The sequence below is a fragment of the Podarcis tiliguerta genome, assembly GCF_965153285.1.
Source record: "Podarcis tiliguerta genome assembly, chromosome: 1".
Taxonomy (NCBI): Eukaryota; Metazoa; Chordata; class Lepidosauria; order Squamata; family Lacertidae; genus Podarcis; species Podarcis tiliguerta.
Genome location: NC_139534.1, coordinates 84900302 through 84914779, shown reverse-complemented (window position 1 = coordinate 84914779; position 14478 = coordinate 84900302). Strand labels below are relative to the sequence as shown.

The window sequence follows — 14478 nt, the reverse complement described above, 5'->3', positions numbered from 1 at the left end:
GGTCTGCTGCTGACATAGCTAAGTGCCCTGGAAACTCCTGCCTGTTCCTTTGGAAACGGACAATCTTAGCATCCAGATTTTGCCATTATTGTTGCTCCTGAACAGGCAAAACCAACAGGATAAAAGGAGAGTTTAAGTCAGACTGGAGACATATTCAGCTTTCCCTCTCAGGGAAAAGTACATTAAAACAGCAAGTCAAGGCACCCACAGAGCCTGCTCAGGGCAGCCTGGCTGAGGAAGAGCCCATGACGTAAATTGCCACCTTTATTATCTGGGAAATTACTCATTTCTGTTGGCTCTTCCTGGCACTAGGTGTATGGGGAGGGGAGCAAGTGAGATCACCGCTTACTCCAGGCCATATTTAACTTCTATGAATATTACTCACCTAGTTCATAAACACCCCTACAGCTATTTAATTTTCATTATTCCCCCAACACCTATGGCTGCTTGTACCTGCCATACGTAGCCTTCTGTGAATTCTTCTACCTATCCACTCCCACATGCAGAAGCGAAACACGGCCAAGTCAAAATCGCTCATCACACTCACACCTGTGAGGACTGCCCTCCCCACACAACCCTCTTCCTGCACCCAAACTTGAAACTCCTTCTCCAAGGGAAGAGTTGGAATCAGAAAGAATTTCTTAGCTAGTAGGAGAGTGGGGGACTCACCTTAGAGGACTGCATTATGTTTTTGGCCTGCCTTGGCCTAAAAAAAACCCTTTTCTCACACACTCTCAGTGAGCAGCATCATAACCCTCATCACCCTGCTGTTTTTGCTCCCCAAGACCACTCTCATTCTCCTGCGGCAGTAAGCTTGTATTAACATTACTCTAGTGATTCAGCATCTTGGACTGGAAATCCCACCTCCCCTCTATTGAAAAAAAATAAATATAATACATCAGTATGGGGGATAGTATGCATGCACAAACCGCAAGAATAGTATTTTTGTCTCCTTTAAACATACTGTCTCTCTGGCCCAACACCAGGGGCAGACCTTTGAACCCCATCCCAAGATCAAAAGGTTTCTGGAAAAGGAGATTCTGCTTTTGTGGACAACAAACAACAACACACTCACCTCAGTCTGGTGCTGCACCAAGTACCCAGACAAGCCCACCCAGCTCATTCACCCTAGTCTTGGTAAAGCAAGCCAGATCAGCTCCTTCATCCATCATGAAGGGATCAGTCAGATTAGTCCCTTCATCAGCCCCTATACCGGGGAGGTGGATCCCTGTTGGTTCTCCTGGATCTCTCAGCAGCTTTAGATACCAGAGACCATGGTACCTTCCTGGAGCAGCCCTGCAAACTGAGAGTGGGGAGCACTGTACTGTGATGGTTCTGCTATCTGCAGAGTAATTTTTGGCTCAGCATCTAGCACCTACCTTGTTCCCCCACGCTTTTTAAACACATATGAAACTGCTGGGTGAGAAGATCCAGGCATTTGTGGATGGCACCCAGCTCTATTTGTTTATACCATCTGAGTCAGGTGAAGCCCAAATTCTGGCAGCCGTCAAGGGCTGGATGAGAACCAATAAACTGAAGCTGAATCCTGACAAGATGGAAGGTGGTTCCTATGTCCAGGAACAAGGTAAGCAACCTGTTCTAGAGGGATTCACACTCACTGATATGGAGCAGGCAGTGCTCCTTGATTCTAAGTCGAGACTGGATGTCCAGGAAGGCAAGGTGTGTACATGCCCAGCCAGGGCTGCCACCTTGCCCCCATAATTGAGGGACACCAGGTCCCCATGACATCAGCATGCCCCACAGCGTGCTTGTAGTGTGCGCACATGCCTCATGGTGTGCTGGTGTCACTCGCGCATGCCCCAAGGTGCGGGCACCCCGTGGCTTGTGTGTGTGATGCAAGCATGCCTCATGGTGTGCACGCATGTCATCACAGAACTTTGTGGGGTCCTGGCCCTTCCATCAGAAATACTGCGGGAGCTTGTGTCCCCCCCCGGCACCTATGCGCCCCACCACAGCTGGTTCACCACCTATGGCTGTTCCTGAACTGGGATAACTTAGCTACCGTTATTCATGCTCTGGTAGACTACTGACTGAATTACTGCAATGCCCTCGACACGGGGCTGCCCTCGAAGAGTGTCCAGAAGCAAAATGCAACAGCTCAGCTGCTGTATGGGATCCCAAAGTGGAGACGTATTACAACTATTCTTTGGGAATTGCACTGGTTGCCTGTATACTATCAATACTTGTTAGGGCACCTTTCCCAGTAGGTCCTGCTCAAGGATTAATCTTTCACCCAGCATTGTGGTCCTCATCATAATGGCAGTCTCTGCAGGTGCATCTGCTGTGAAAATTCAAACACGGCTATTCTTCTATCTCATCTTTTTTGGTCCTAAGACAGAGCTCAAAACTGCTGGCATTGAGCGCTAAAGCCAACAAGTGGGGTATCTCTTGTGGAAATTTCAGGGTACAGCTGAGCTACACATGGTCCTGGGCACCAGAGGGAATGTTGCAGGGTGCATGAGACTATGACAGTAGGTGTTTCCCAATTTTACTCTCCTATGGAAGTTGGAGGCGCAGCTGTGATGAGAGTGGCTTTGGTCCACCTGGTACTCTCCAGGTATTTTGGACTACAAGTCCCATCAGCCCCGGCCAGTATGGCCAAGCTGGGAGTTACACCAGGTTGGCAAAAGCTGGATAAGAGGGCTCTATCCTTGTCCCCTTTTTCTCCAGCCCAAGCCATTCAGCTCTTCAGCTGGAGCTTTAATAGCCTCTATTGTCAATTGCATAATGGTACCAATTCCCAGCCCCCACCTACACACACACACACACACACACACACACACACACAGACATGCAGTCTTCACCATCTGCTGCACAGAGCAGCACCTGCCTTTCGGTGCATTTTCCATTGCTAACGTCACTGGGAAAATCTTCTTATATAGTGAGTGGAGCCAATATCCCAGAACAGCATACGATTAAAAATAGCCTCTTGTTGCATGTGGAACCCTACTTGCTCTATAGACTAAACAACAGAGAGGCAGATAAAGAGATTGCAGGTGGCTAGGCTGCGAACAGTTACAGCACGGAGCGCTGAAATCTACACTCCTGCTCTCGGATGGAGGAGGGATGCTGCAGATATAAGGAAGTTAAAAACTCTTTCCAGTATCACGCTACATAGCCAAAATGGACTGCTCACACATTTCCTGTTACTTCTAATAAATGCTCCCTTTTGAATACTTTCAGCAAGTTCTCTTCCCACTTCCTGGTAAAATTGCTTCCCATCGTAAGTGCTCTTCCTTACACCACCATCGAATCATAGAATTGGAAGGGACCCCAAGGGCCATCTAGTCCAACCCTCTACAATGCAGAAACATGCAGGTGGCCTTTATGGGGATCAAACCCACAACCTTGGCATTATCAGCACCATGATCTAGCCATCAGAGCTAACTGGAATATTTTGTTTCCTTTAATGTAATGAAGTGTGGTACAGTCTGCTAATAATTCCATTAGTCTTTAAGGTGTTGCAGGATTTTTTGTGTTTACTTTAACAGATTAGCATGGCTGCCCCTCTGTAATTTTGGTTCTTCTGTGCCCACATTGTTCTTTTCTGAGCAAATCCTCTTCGAACTAATACTAAGTTATTCTGACCAGTATCCCCAGGTAGGCGTCTAATCTTGTTCAGGGGGTATATCTTTCCTGACAATGGTTCCTAGGGCGCAACAGGTTACAGACAACTCTGGCGTGGCCAAAGATGGCCTCACAATTCTCTGGGCCAAGTCCAGAACCTTGGTGCTTTTTAGAGCTTCATTCCTTAGGCACAAAACAATGCACAATTCTATAGCCATTCAACAGAAGAGAAGGTCACCATGGACTGAATGCATTATAAACCATTTCGACGCAGGATAAATTAAACAACAAGGCACCGGTATACATGCCAAGAATTTCTAGAGGAAACTTGGCATTTATCATTTGCGTGACTCATTTGAGGACGGGAATGCACAGAAGAGATGTTGTGGAACGGTTTGATACTTCCCAGGCAAAAGGATATGGAAGTGTTAATTTCCTTACCTGAGGGTAAGCCCCACTGAGAATGCAGGAGAATGAGCTGTTCCTTTCTTTCCACCCACACCCTCTTGCACACACAAACACTGCACACAGCCTCCCTTCATCAGCAGAGCTGTTATCCCAGCCAAACGTCTCCCGGTAAAGGGATTAACCACTTCCAGCATGTTATCCCTATGGTCTCATTTCTGGGGAGGTAATTCTCGCTTCCCCAAAACGGTGTCCATTCCAAAATGGATTCCCTGCCTTCTTAGCTCACTAAAACGTATTCTAATCCACAGTCTGTCAGCTATCAGACTCAGAACGTATTTTGAACAGAAATAATGTTAACCTCTGAGCATTTTCAGAGTACATTCCTCTCACAGCTAACAAGTCCCCCCCCCCCACATACATGTGGACACACCACACAATCTTGGGATTGTACACAGCATTTCCTACTTAAAGACTATAACGTCTACAGTGGTTTGAGCCCCAAAACATCTCAATTCAGAAATCAAGCACTGAAACCCAGTCTCTCCACCCCTGCCACCCTCTAATCCCAGAATCTACCACTGACTCTCACAATCTTCATGGAAAGATAAAGCATGCAGAGCTTCAAGACACCCCAAAAGCTCTCTGGCAGCTTTCCCCACCAATTAGAGCACATTCTTGCCCATAAGCAACACAACTATGGGGGGGGGGGAATGTGAGGTTTGAGTTCAGGGAGGTGAACATGCTTTCTTTGCTTTGCAGACACTGACTTATTTCTGCAGGGGGAAACTATCAGCTCTCGTCTTCTGCTTGACAGTGACTGGGAACGATCACAGAGCAATCCAAAACACGTCTATTCAGATCTAAGACACTGTGCTTGTCTTATTCCTGCCCTGCCCTCTACTGCAGATCCCTACCCACCTCACCCCCTTTCTCGCTTGAGGGACTCACCTGCGTCCGAGGCACCTGTGGGAAGAGATTGAGCGTCGTGGGCCGCTTGGGTCTGTAGGTGTCCATGGTCACTGGCGGAGGCTCCTTCTTGATCGGCTCAGGAGCCGTCCCTTCGTCGCCTGGGGTGTCCCCAGTAGCATCAATCAGGTCTAGCTGAAGCATCTCTGCCTGGAGCCGGCTGGCCTCCCCTCCACCCACTCCCAGAACGCTACTGGTCTGCAGATTCACATGGCTCTGCCAGGATATAAAACAAGGACGGAGGGAGGGAGAGAGGGAGGGAGAGAAAGAATGAGAGCAGTAATAAGGCTAGGAAGCGGAGGAGGGTGGGTCAGGCAGTCGCAATTCATCAGCAGCAACCGTCTCCTTGTGAAAGGGCATCAAAGCTCCAAATCAAAGCCACCTAGAAGAGAAGCTGTCGACTTGTCACCGTATCAAAAGCTCTCACAAACCACTCCTTGCAGCAGCCCTAAAAAATAATTGGGACACCGTACTCCCCCCCCCCCCTCTGTTTACTGTGTAACAAATAATTTCTGCAGGACAAAGTTGGGGAAATACAGATAAAAGATTTCAGGTGGTAAACCTGTGCCTGGACTGCCCCACTTTGGGATGCAGGCAGAGGATCACGTGACGGGACTGCTTCTTCATCCAAAGAACCCCTGAGTAAAGAAAACTAGGTATCAAGGAAAGGGTTCTGACGTAGCCTTCTCAGTCCTATGCTTGGTTTTCTGTATGCAGAGATTGGGTGCAATCGCCAAAGTCTTTTTTTCCTGGACACTTGCCCCCTTCCACACCCTTTTTAATTTTTAGAAATAATTTTGCCAAGCACATACAGCAGAATGTGCACAAGTTTAAAGTGCATACTGTATACAACGAGGGAGTCATTCGACCATGAACCTCCTTGTTCACGTGAAATCTTTTAAAGTGAGGCTACTTGCCAAACTTTTGACTTACTGATAGCCTGGGTTGCCCAAACAAAAAGTTTTCCAAAACTTAGCTACAGATGCTCTTGCTATTCTGTCACAATTCTAGCAACTAAGCAATCCAAACTTGGGTTTGGGGTAGATTAGGAAGGGGGAAAACTGTAACATTCTAGATGCTCCAACTCCCATCAAGGATGATGGGAGCTGTAAGCCAAAAACATTTGGAGGGTCATAGATTCCCTATCCCTGGTGCAGAGGGCAAGTTCTAGAAAAACAAAAAACTGATCCTGACCTCAGCTGCCACCTACTGGAGAGTGCCTAGTAGTTCCATATTTAATCAATCAATGTACAGTCATACCTTGGAAGTCGAACGGAATCTGTTCCAGAAGTCCATTCAACTTCCAAAATGTTTGGAAACCAAAGCACAGCTTCTGATTGGCTGCAGGAAGCTCCTGCAGCCAATCAGAAGCCGTGGAAGCCCCATCGGATGTTCAGGTTCCAAAGAACGTTTGCAAACCAGAACACTCACTTCCGAGTTTGTGGCGTTTGGAAGCCAAAACGTTTGAGTCACAAGGCATTTGGGATCCAAGGTACGACTGTATTAATTTTCTATACCATCCTTCATCTGGCAATCACAGGGCAGTTCGCAACATAAAAATACAAAGTAAGAACACCAAATTCATAATAAAACGAATAAAAACCAGTAACTCCCCCTCCCACAAACATATTTAAAGGGCCATAGAATGTTAATCAGCCAAAGGCCTGGTTATAGAGAAATGCTTTCGCTTGGCGACTAATGATATGCCATGGGAGCATATTCACCCAGTGCTTTTCAAGCTGCACTGGCTCCCGGTGGAGTACAGGGTCAGATTTAAGGTGCTGCTTTTGACCTTTAAAGCCCTTCACAGCCTAGGACCCTCGTACCTACGGGACCGCCTCTCCTGGTATGCCCCATGGAGAGCCTCAAGGTCCATAAATAACAACACCCTAGTCGTCCCAGGCCCTAAGGAAGTTAGATTGGCTTCAACCAGAGCCAGGGCCTTTTCAACTCTGGCTCCGGCCTGGTGGAACGCTCTGCCTCATGAGAGCAGGGCCCTGCAGGATCTGATTTCTTTCCGCAGGGCCTGTAAGACAGAGTTGTTCCGCCTGGCCTTTGGCTTGGAGCCAATTTGATTCCCTCCCTCTCTTTCTTTTTTCTTTTCCTTCTCCTCCTGCAATGAGGCTACATTTTAATATTTTAATGTTCCATTATTTTAATGTTGTATTTTACTTTTGTTTTAAAGTTGTAATCATTCATCTTGTTTTTATTATTGCTTGTAAGCCGCTCTGAGCCCAGCCTTGGCTGGGGAGGGTGGTATAAATAAAAAATTATTATTATTATTATTATTATTATTATTATTATTATTATTATGAAGATGCCAGGCGAGCCTCCCGGGGTGAGCATTCCACAAACGCAGAAAAGGCCCGTTCTCGTGTTGCCACCATCTGGAACTTTCATGGAGCAGGCACACGAAGAAGGGCCTCAGATGATGAGCACTGGATCCAAATCAGTTCATATGGGGAAAGGCAGTCCTTGAGGTATTGCGGTCCTAAGCTGTTTAAGGCTTTATAAGTAAAAACCAACACTTTAAATTGGGCCTGGAAACTAATTGGCAGCCAGTGCAGTCGGGCCAGGATTGGTGTAATATGCTCAAACTGTCTTGCCCCAATGAGGAACCTGGCTGCCAAATTCTTTACCAGCTGAAGTTTCTGAACAGTCTTCAGAGGCAGCCCAACACGTTGCAGTAATCTAATGAATATGAATAGCTTAAGGAAGTAACGGCAAGGCAATCTGGGCACGGCAATTTTTCCTAACTCTTGTTAGAACTCATAAGGAATTCAGTGGTAAGCAAAACCAAATCCCCAAAGTGTCTCCACTGAAATGCCTATGGATCATTCTGAAAATGTAAATATTATGCACTGGGTCGCTCTATGACACAGGAAATAGCTTTCTCAATGCCTTTCTGTGGTACATAAGGAATCTTTAAGTCTTTAAGGTAACAAGAGCTTTAAGTTAAAAAGAAAGAAACCATTTGTACAGATGTACAACCATTTTTTAAAAGCCCCAGAGTGTCATAAAACCAAAGAGCTGAAAGGAGACAAAGATACACTGATTTTAACTCCTTGGTACCAAACATACCCAGGCTACCACCCGTACACTTCATCTCCTGACACTGTTCAGAACACATAAGAACACATAAGAACACATGAAGCATGTGCTCCACAGAAAAGTATTTGTAGAAGACACAGATCCAGGTAATTCAAGCAAGTGAGCCAAGCCCCATAATATGCCGGAAGACAATCCCATTCCTTCTGGGTCAATAGCCACACTGATCTTGAGGGAAATTTCTTTCTATCATCAATATGTTTACTAGCGAAGAAATGAGCCAAAGTTATCCACCACATATTCCTAAAGACCACTTAATTCACTGCAAAGCTATAGCCACACAATGGCTTCATTTGCATATAGTGCTCAACCAAACCATGATTTTAGAGAGCGCAAGAAAATGTGCAGGTACCTAGAAAGAAAAGCCTGGCTGCTTCGCTTCTCCCCTGATCCTCCTTCGCCTGCTGCGCTATCCTGAGTTAAATCACAGACTCATGATTTGTCTCCCCCAAACACTCTTAGGAAGCAAGGCTGAAAACTTAAAAGCTCTTGGTATGCTTGGGGTTCCCCATGCAAAAAGAGATTTTACGCTCTTGGCCTTCCTTCTCAGCAAGGCCCACTCAGTCCACTGGCTCTGGGAATGATAGGGAAGCTCTCACAAAATCTTGCAGGACATCCCACAAGCTCTTGCGGGAGAAACTCTTCCCTGCCTGTGTGCAGGTGAAATTGCACATGTTAAATGTGTGTAAGATGTAGGCATACTATATACTACATAATCTCTCAAATTACAGAAGGGAAATCTGTGTGCCTTCCAGATGTTGTTGGACTCCAACTCCCATCATCCCTGGCTACTTTGCTAGCTGAGGCTGATGGAAGCTGGAGCCCAACATTCGGAGGCACACAGGTTCTCCATCCCTATTATAAATGCTTGCTTTTGTGCCATTCCCAGTTTGCCTTATGATGAGAGCTGCACTTTTCTCTCAATTGCCCGACCTTGATTTGTGATCCATTTTCCAGATTTATGTTCTTCGTAAGTATAGATTTAATAATATGCAGCTCACTGAAGCTGCACTAAGAATTGCTGCATCATGATTTCCATGGACAACAGATCATTCAGACTTTTCTTTTTCTTCTCCTCCCTGGGGTTTAATGGCACAGCAAGGCCAACGAAATACTACAACTCAAGGTTCTTCACGAACTTTTTTTTTGTGTGCTTAGCACTATCACTTTTTTTGTGTGTGCTTAGCCCTTCACCATCCTTCCATAGCACCATTTATCTTTAATCAGAATACAATTTTGAGTACTTTTCACTGAGAAAATCTCCTTATTTTTGCCTGCATTCCTGATACTATGTTGGAATCATATCAGCGGAAAAGTTCCGTCCTTCCTCTACATAAGTAGACCCGAGTTCCATTCTCAGTTCTTGTTCCTCTTCCAAACCCCTATTTATTCCTGATGATACAGCACACATCTTTAGAGCATTCATATGCATGAGCAGTCACCGCTTGCCTCTGGGGAGCTGGGCTGGGGATCATCAAGCTGTCTACTTTACATGGTGCACTTAAGAATGGCAGGTGCACTATGAAGTAATAAGACAGAGCAGCATCAAGTTCCTGTCTGGAGAGATCCATTATCCAGAAATGTTGGAGGCCTGGAAAGGAGTGTGTTTGCCAAGAGAGGAGAACAGGCTATATGCAATAATGAATCGCTTTCAAAACTGCATTGTAATTATTTTGTGGTCCTTCCCGATTAACTGGTATAAACAAAACTGAAGGTTTAAAATGTGGCACAATGATTACCACCCCAGCATTTCATTTCTTTTCACTAGAATGGCAAACTATTCAAACTTAATTTACACTGCAGTATGACAGAGTAGCTCCTCAACCTCACAAACTAGCTTCCATTGTGGGAGGCAGTAAAACAATTTTAGACAAAACAAGGCCCTAAGAATTGGCAACTGTATAGCTTGATATGGGCAGTGCTCAGGATTATTTACCTATACATCCAACTATAGCAGCAGTGGGGAACCTCTGAGATACCTCTCTCCATTGCTCCCCTCCTTTAAAGCCCATTTTTCCTAACCCACCTTCCCGAGCCTCAACTTGTCTCACGTGGATTTTCTCACACATTTATACAGAGCAAAGCACACTGTTGAAAGTAGACAAAAGCGTACTGGTGCTAGCCATCCCTTTCAGCTCTGCTACTGCAACCGCAGAAGGTTATAAATTTCTAGTCAACCATTTGAAAACCTACCATCCCTTCCTCTGCCTGACACCGTCTGTCCCAATTCTGTTAGCATATGTTTCAGACAGCCATTCTGTCCCAAGTCTCCTTCAGAACATCTGTAGTGGGCTTGAACTCTGAAAGGGTGTCAAAGCAGTGTGGCTCTAGTGCAGATGTCAGTGTGTGTTGAAACTAATCCATCAGCTGTCACATTCTGGCATTCAGGCTTACTGGGCATTTTAGCAAAGGGTTTTTCTTTGGCAAGATGATCACATGTAAGAATCTTAGGCTGTGTACACCCAAAATTTTATTCTAGAATCAATGGAGACCAAGTTGTTTTCCCTACATGGTTTTCCTTACATAGACTGGCTTGTTTTCCTTAAACAGTCCGCACACAAACCAGATCTATCGTGTATATATTTTGCCCCTGAAAAGTGCTCATTGGAAAACTCATTCTGAAAATAAAATCTCATTGCAGTAAGGTGGCAATCACCATTTCCTTCTTAATTCACCTGGGGCATGAGTAGAAAGGAAAAGCATGGATGATGTAATCAGGGAGAGGGTTTTCATATCAAGTAATCACAGCCACCCTAGTAAGATGGTAGTATCTAGAATCAACCTAGATTGAAAACAGCATGTTGAGAGCAAACATGAACGATTCCAGATTGAGAAAAACATATTTGTGCTACAAGCAGGTTAGTGTGTGCGCAACCAGAGGATCAGTCCTGGAAAGGAATCCAATGGTCATCCGTCTAACCCGCTACCAATGCAGTAATGGCACCACGACAACATCCCTCAGAGGTGGCTTTCTGGCCTCTGCTTCAAAGCTTCTAATGAAAAGAGTCCACCAGCTTCTGTGGCAGCCTGTTCCACTGTCAGACAGCTTTAGTCAAAGAGATGGACAGATGGATGTGTCTTCCTAGCATGGGCCCTGAGGGTTCTGGACCACACATGTTGGCTACATGCAACAAAACCCACACTTTGCAGAACAGCATCTATACTTTCCCTGGAGCACTTTTTTCAGGTCCCATCTCAGAGCAGAATTGTTTTGTTTGCATTCTTCCACGCGCTCTCTGGCATGCAAACTTCTGATTAAAGCAGCTATGACTGCGGCTGTGTATATGTACGTTTAAGCTTGGGTGCTCTTCTTGGTGAACAAATACAGTATCTTAATTTTACCTTCCATGAATTTGCTCGGATGTGCTTTTCTAGCCTTCAGTTCTTGCTGAAATGCGTTGCTTTAAAGTCTTTAGTTCATGAATTTCCAGGCAGGGTTTGAGGCTGCGGACATCTGTTATTTGCACTCATGGAATTGTAGAATTGTGGAGTTGGTGTGGTCATCAAGTCCAACCCCCTGCAATGCAGCACTCTTACAATTTTTTTAAAAAATGCAGCCCATGTCCAGTTTCTTCCTATCTAATGTCCATTTTACTCTGAAGCAGCGCAAGATGCCCTTTTCTATAAGCTACTCATGATCCGTTTACATGCAGCTTAATTTGAGTTGGAGCATACCAGAGACTGGCCCCAGAATCATATGCAAGCACTCAGCCTTGGGCCTTGTAACATAAATATGAACGGTACCACTGAGCATGTGTGGAGAGCTTCCTTCTCAGTATTAACCCCCTGCTTTCAGAGAACAGGGCTGTCAGGTTGACCAGACCCCCCCCCCCGGCACATCTTATTTGAGAAACTACCAGCGCTTTAGAGTGAAACAGATATTTCCCATACATAACGCAAGATGTTTCAAAATGCCATCTTCTACCCCATGCAATAGAAGTGCAGCAGAACTAAATTCCATCAGACAAAAATGGGTGATGCCATGCTCCATAAAGTTACTCTTAATTGGTAGACGATGGAACAGGGCACAGGCTTTGTTACAGCAAATGATCCTTCTTCTATATAGCTTTCCCCTCTGCAGTTGCCACCTGTTAGTCCAGAGAACATGCATTTTCTTTGAAAAGCTCTGAAGCAACAGAACTAATTGCTGTGGCTCCTGCTGAAGTGGCAACTTTGCCCATCCTCCTCACTGGCAGCAGCAGCAGCAAACAGGCTTTAGTCTGTATCCCAGAGAAGATATGGGAGGAGGGCAGGTATTTGGACAGGTGGAATGGGAGGGCATGGAACTGCATTCCTTCCTGCTATGCTGGAAAAGGAATAGTCATAATAAGGCTTCTTTACTGCAACATTTGTGGTGGAAGAAGCACCAGAAGAATCTACAGCAGATGCCCTTGTAAACGGAAACGTTATGCAGTACCCAGTCCAGTGACACAACTGTAAGGAGATAGAAAACCCAACACGCTCCTGAGTTTATGAGCAAGCCCCCAGTATTTTCTGCAAATGGTGCTCTGATTTTGAATGACTACAGTCTGCACAATCAAAACTGATTTCAAACAATTACTGTATTTTTCTGTCTATAAGACCCCTACATGTATAAGATGCCCCAATTTGGGGGGTACTCCAATTTAATAAAATGGGGGAAGATCTATCCGTGTATAAGACACCCCCAAATTTTGGACATTATTTTTTAGGAGAAAAAACTAGTCGTATACATGGAAAAATACGGTATGTAGAAACCTCAGCTCAGGGTATTCAATCTCTCTCTCTCTCCCCCCACCATAAGTGATGCCCCTTGGGGGAAATTTTTGTCAGTTCCATGTAAACCATTAAGTCATATTTTAGCTTCTTTCAGAATTTTGTGTCTAAGGCATTTTTTTTTCTGGCTGTGATCACTCTCTCTCCTTTTAGCTCCTTTCTCAGTATGTCTCTGCAAAGTGCCTGGATACACAATGTATTTGTTTTGATCAGTGTCCATGTACTCTGCCCAGCTGTAACATAACCGGAGTTTATTCTTTAAAAATTACTTCTCATTTACAAAAAGAAAGAAAAGAAAAAAAATCTCTTCTAGGTTTTCTATCCCTTTATTCTTCTTCAAGCACCTTCTTGAGCTTCATCTCAAAACTACGTGGCTCAGTCACAGCCAGCATGTTCCAAGAGTTGAAGTTCAGAGTGGTTAATTGGAAGTTGCCCATTAAGTCCTTTTCCCCCCGGAGCCTGAAATGTTCTGTATCTCATTTGTAGAGAACGCACTTCCTCTGGCGACAGAGAACCCTCTCAGCTTTTCTTTACATCTCCGCAGCTTTCTTCCCTCTAGCATGGCATACATAATAAATGCATCACACTTCTGCCTCTGTTGTCAGAAAAGCATGCAGTTTCGAAACTCCACCATTTTACAATCTCCTGTGGCTTTCACAGACAGCTCAAATTGCCGTCTGAATCTTTCCCGACTTCTTCAACATGCAACCTTCAAGGCTGGTGGGAAAGATGTGCTTTAGTCAAGGGAGGGGTCCCAGAAAGGGGTAGGAAAAGCAATTTTATTTCATCTGTTTCCCTTACTGCAGGCATGGCCAAACTTGGCCCTCCAGATGTTTTTTGGGACTACAACTCCCATCATCCCTAGTTAACAGGACCAGTGGTCAGGGATGATGGGAACAGTAGTCCCAAAACATCTGGAGGGCCAAGTTTGGCCATGCCTGCCTTACTACTATTAGGAGCATAGAAACTGCCTTATACTGAGTCAGACCATTGGTTCCTCTAGCTCAATACTGTCTACACTGATTGGCAGCATCTCCCCAGGGTCTCAGGCAGGGGTCTCTCCTAGCTTGACCTGAAGATGCCAGAGACTGAACCTGGGATCCTCTGCATGCAAAGCGGATCTGAGCTATGGCCCTTCCCCATGGTAGGTCCCATTCATGTTCTGGCAGGTTGAATGCTCTGGGGCCAGCAAAGCCAGGAAGGCTGGTTGGGATCCTGGAGCAGGAATTACTTTTGTACCCAATGGGCTATCATGCCCCTCCGTTGCTGAGGTACATGCTAGAGTGCTGGATTATTTGGTTGTGTTTGCTTTCCATCAGCACTGCAGCACTAGCGACATAGTACTGCTAGAGCCACTACCAAGTCACCCTGCAACGCTTGTGGGCTCATTTAAAGTGCATTTCAGCAGATTCAGATCTAAGGTGGTGCCTAACACACTGTGGTGGTACAAATCTCACATGGCCATTATTTCTCCTTCAAGTTTCACATGAGGAAATGTTTCCATGGGAAAAACCCCCAATCCAAACAGAAGGTCTCATCTACAAAACCAGACTTTGGGTAGAATCACAAGTTCTTTCCAGACAACAGCTTTGATGCTTGGGTCTGTGTGATGTAAACATAGAGAAGAATGCCTCCAAGCATGTGCTGAGCTCC

At 45.4% G+C, this 14478-nt stretch overlaps 1 protein-coding gene across 4 annotated transcripts in view; it reads right to left on the bottom strand.

Moving 5' to 3' along the window:
• MAPK8IP1 (mitogen-activated protein kinase 8 interacting protein 1) overlaps positions 1 to 14478 on the bottom strand; it is a 60393-nt gene that overhangs the window by 19240 nt on the left and 26675 nt on the right. For all 4 annotated transcript variants that reach the window (XM_083455691.1, XM_083455689.1, XM_083455688.1 and 1 more), the window contains one exon: positions 4945 to 5178. In XM_083455691.1, the coding sequence (XP_083311817.1) occupies positions 4945 to 5106 (162 nt within the window). In that variant the 5' untranslated portion in view covers positions 5107 to 5178. The remainder of the gene's footprint in view (positions 1 to 4944; positions 5179 to 14478) is intronic.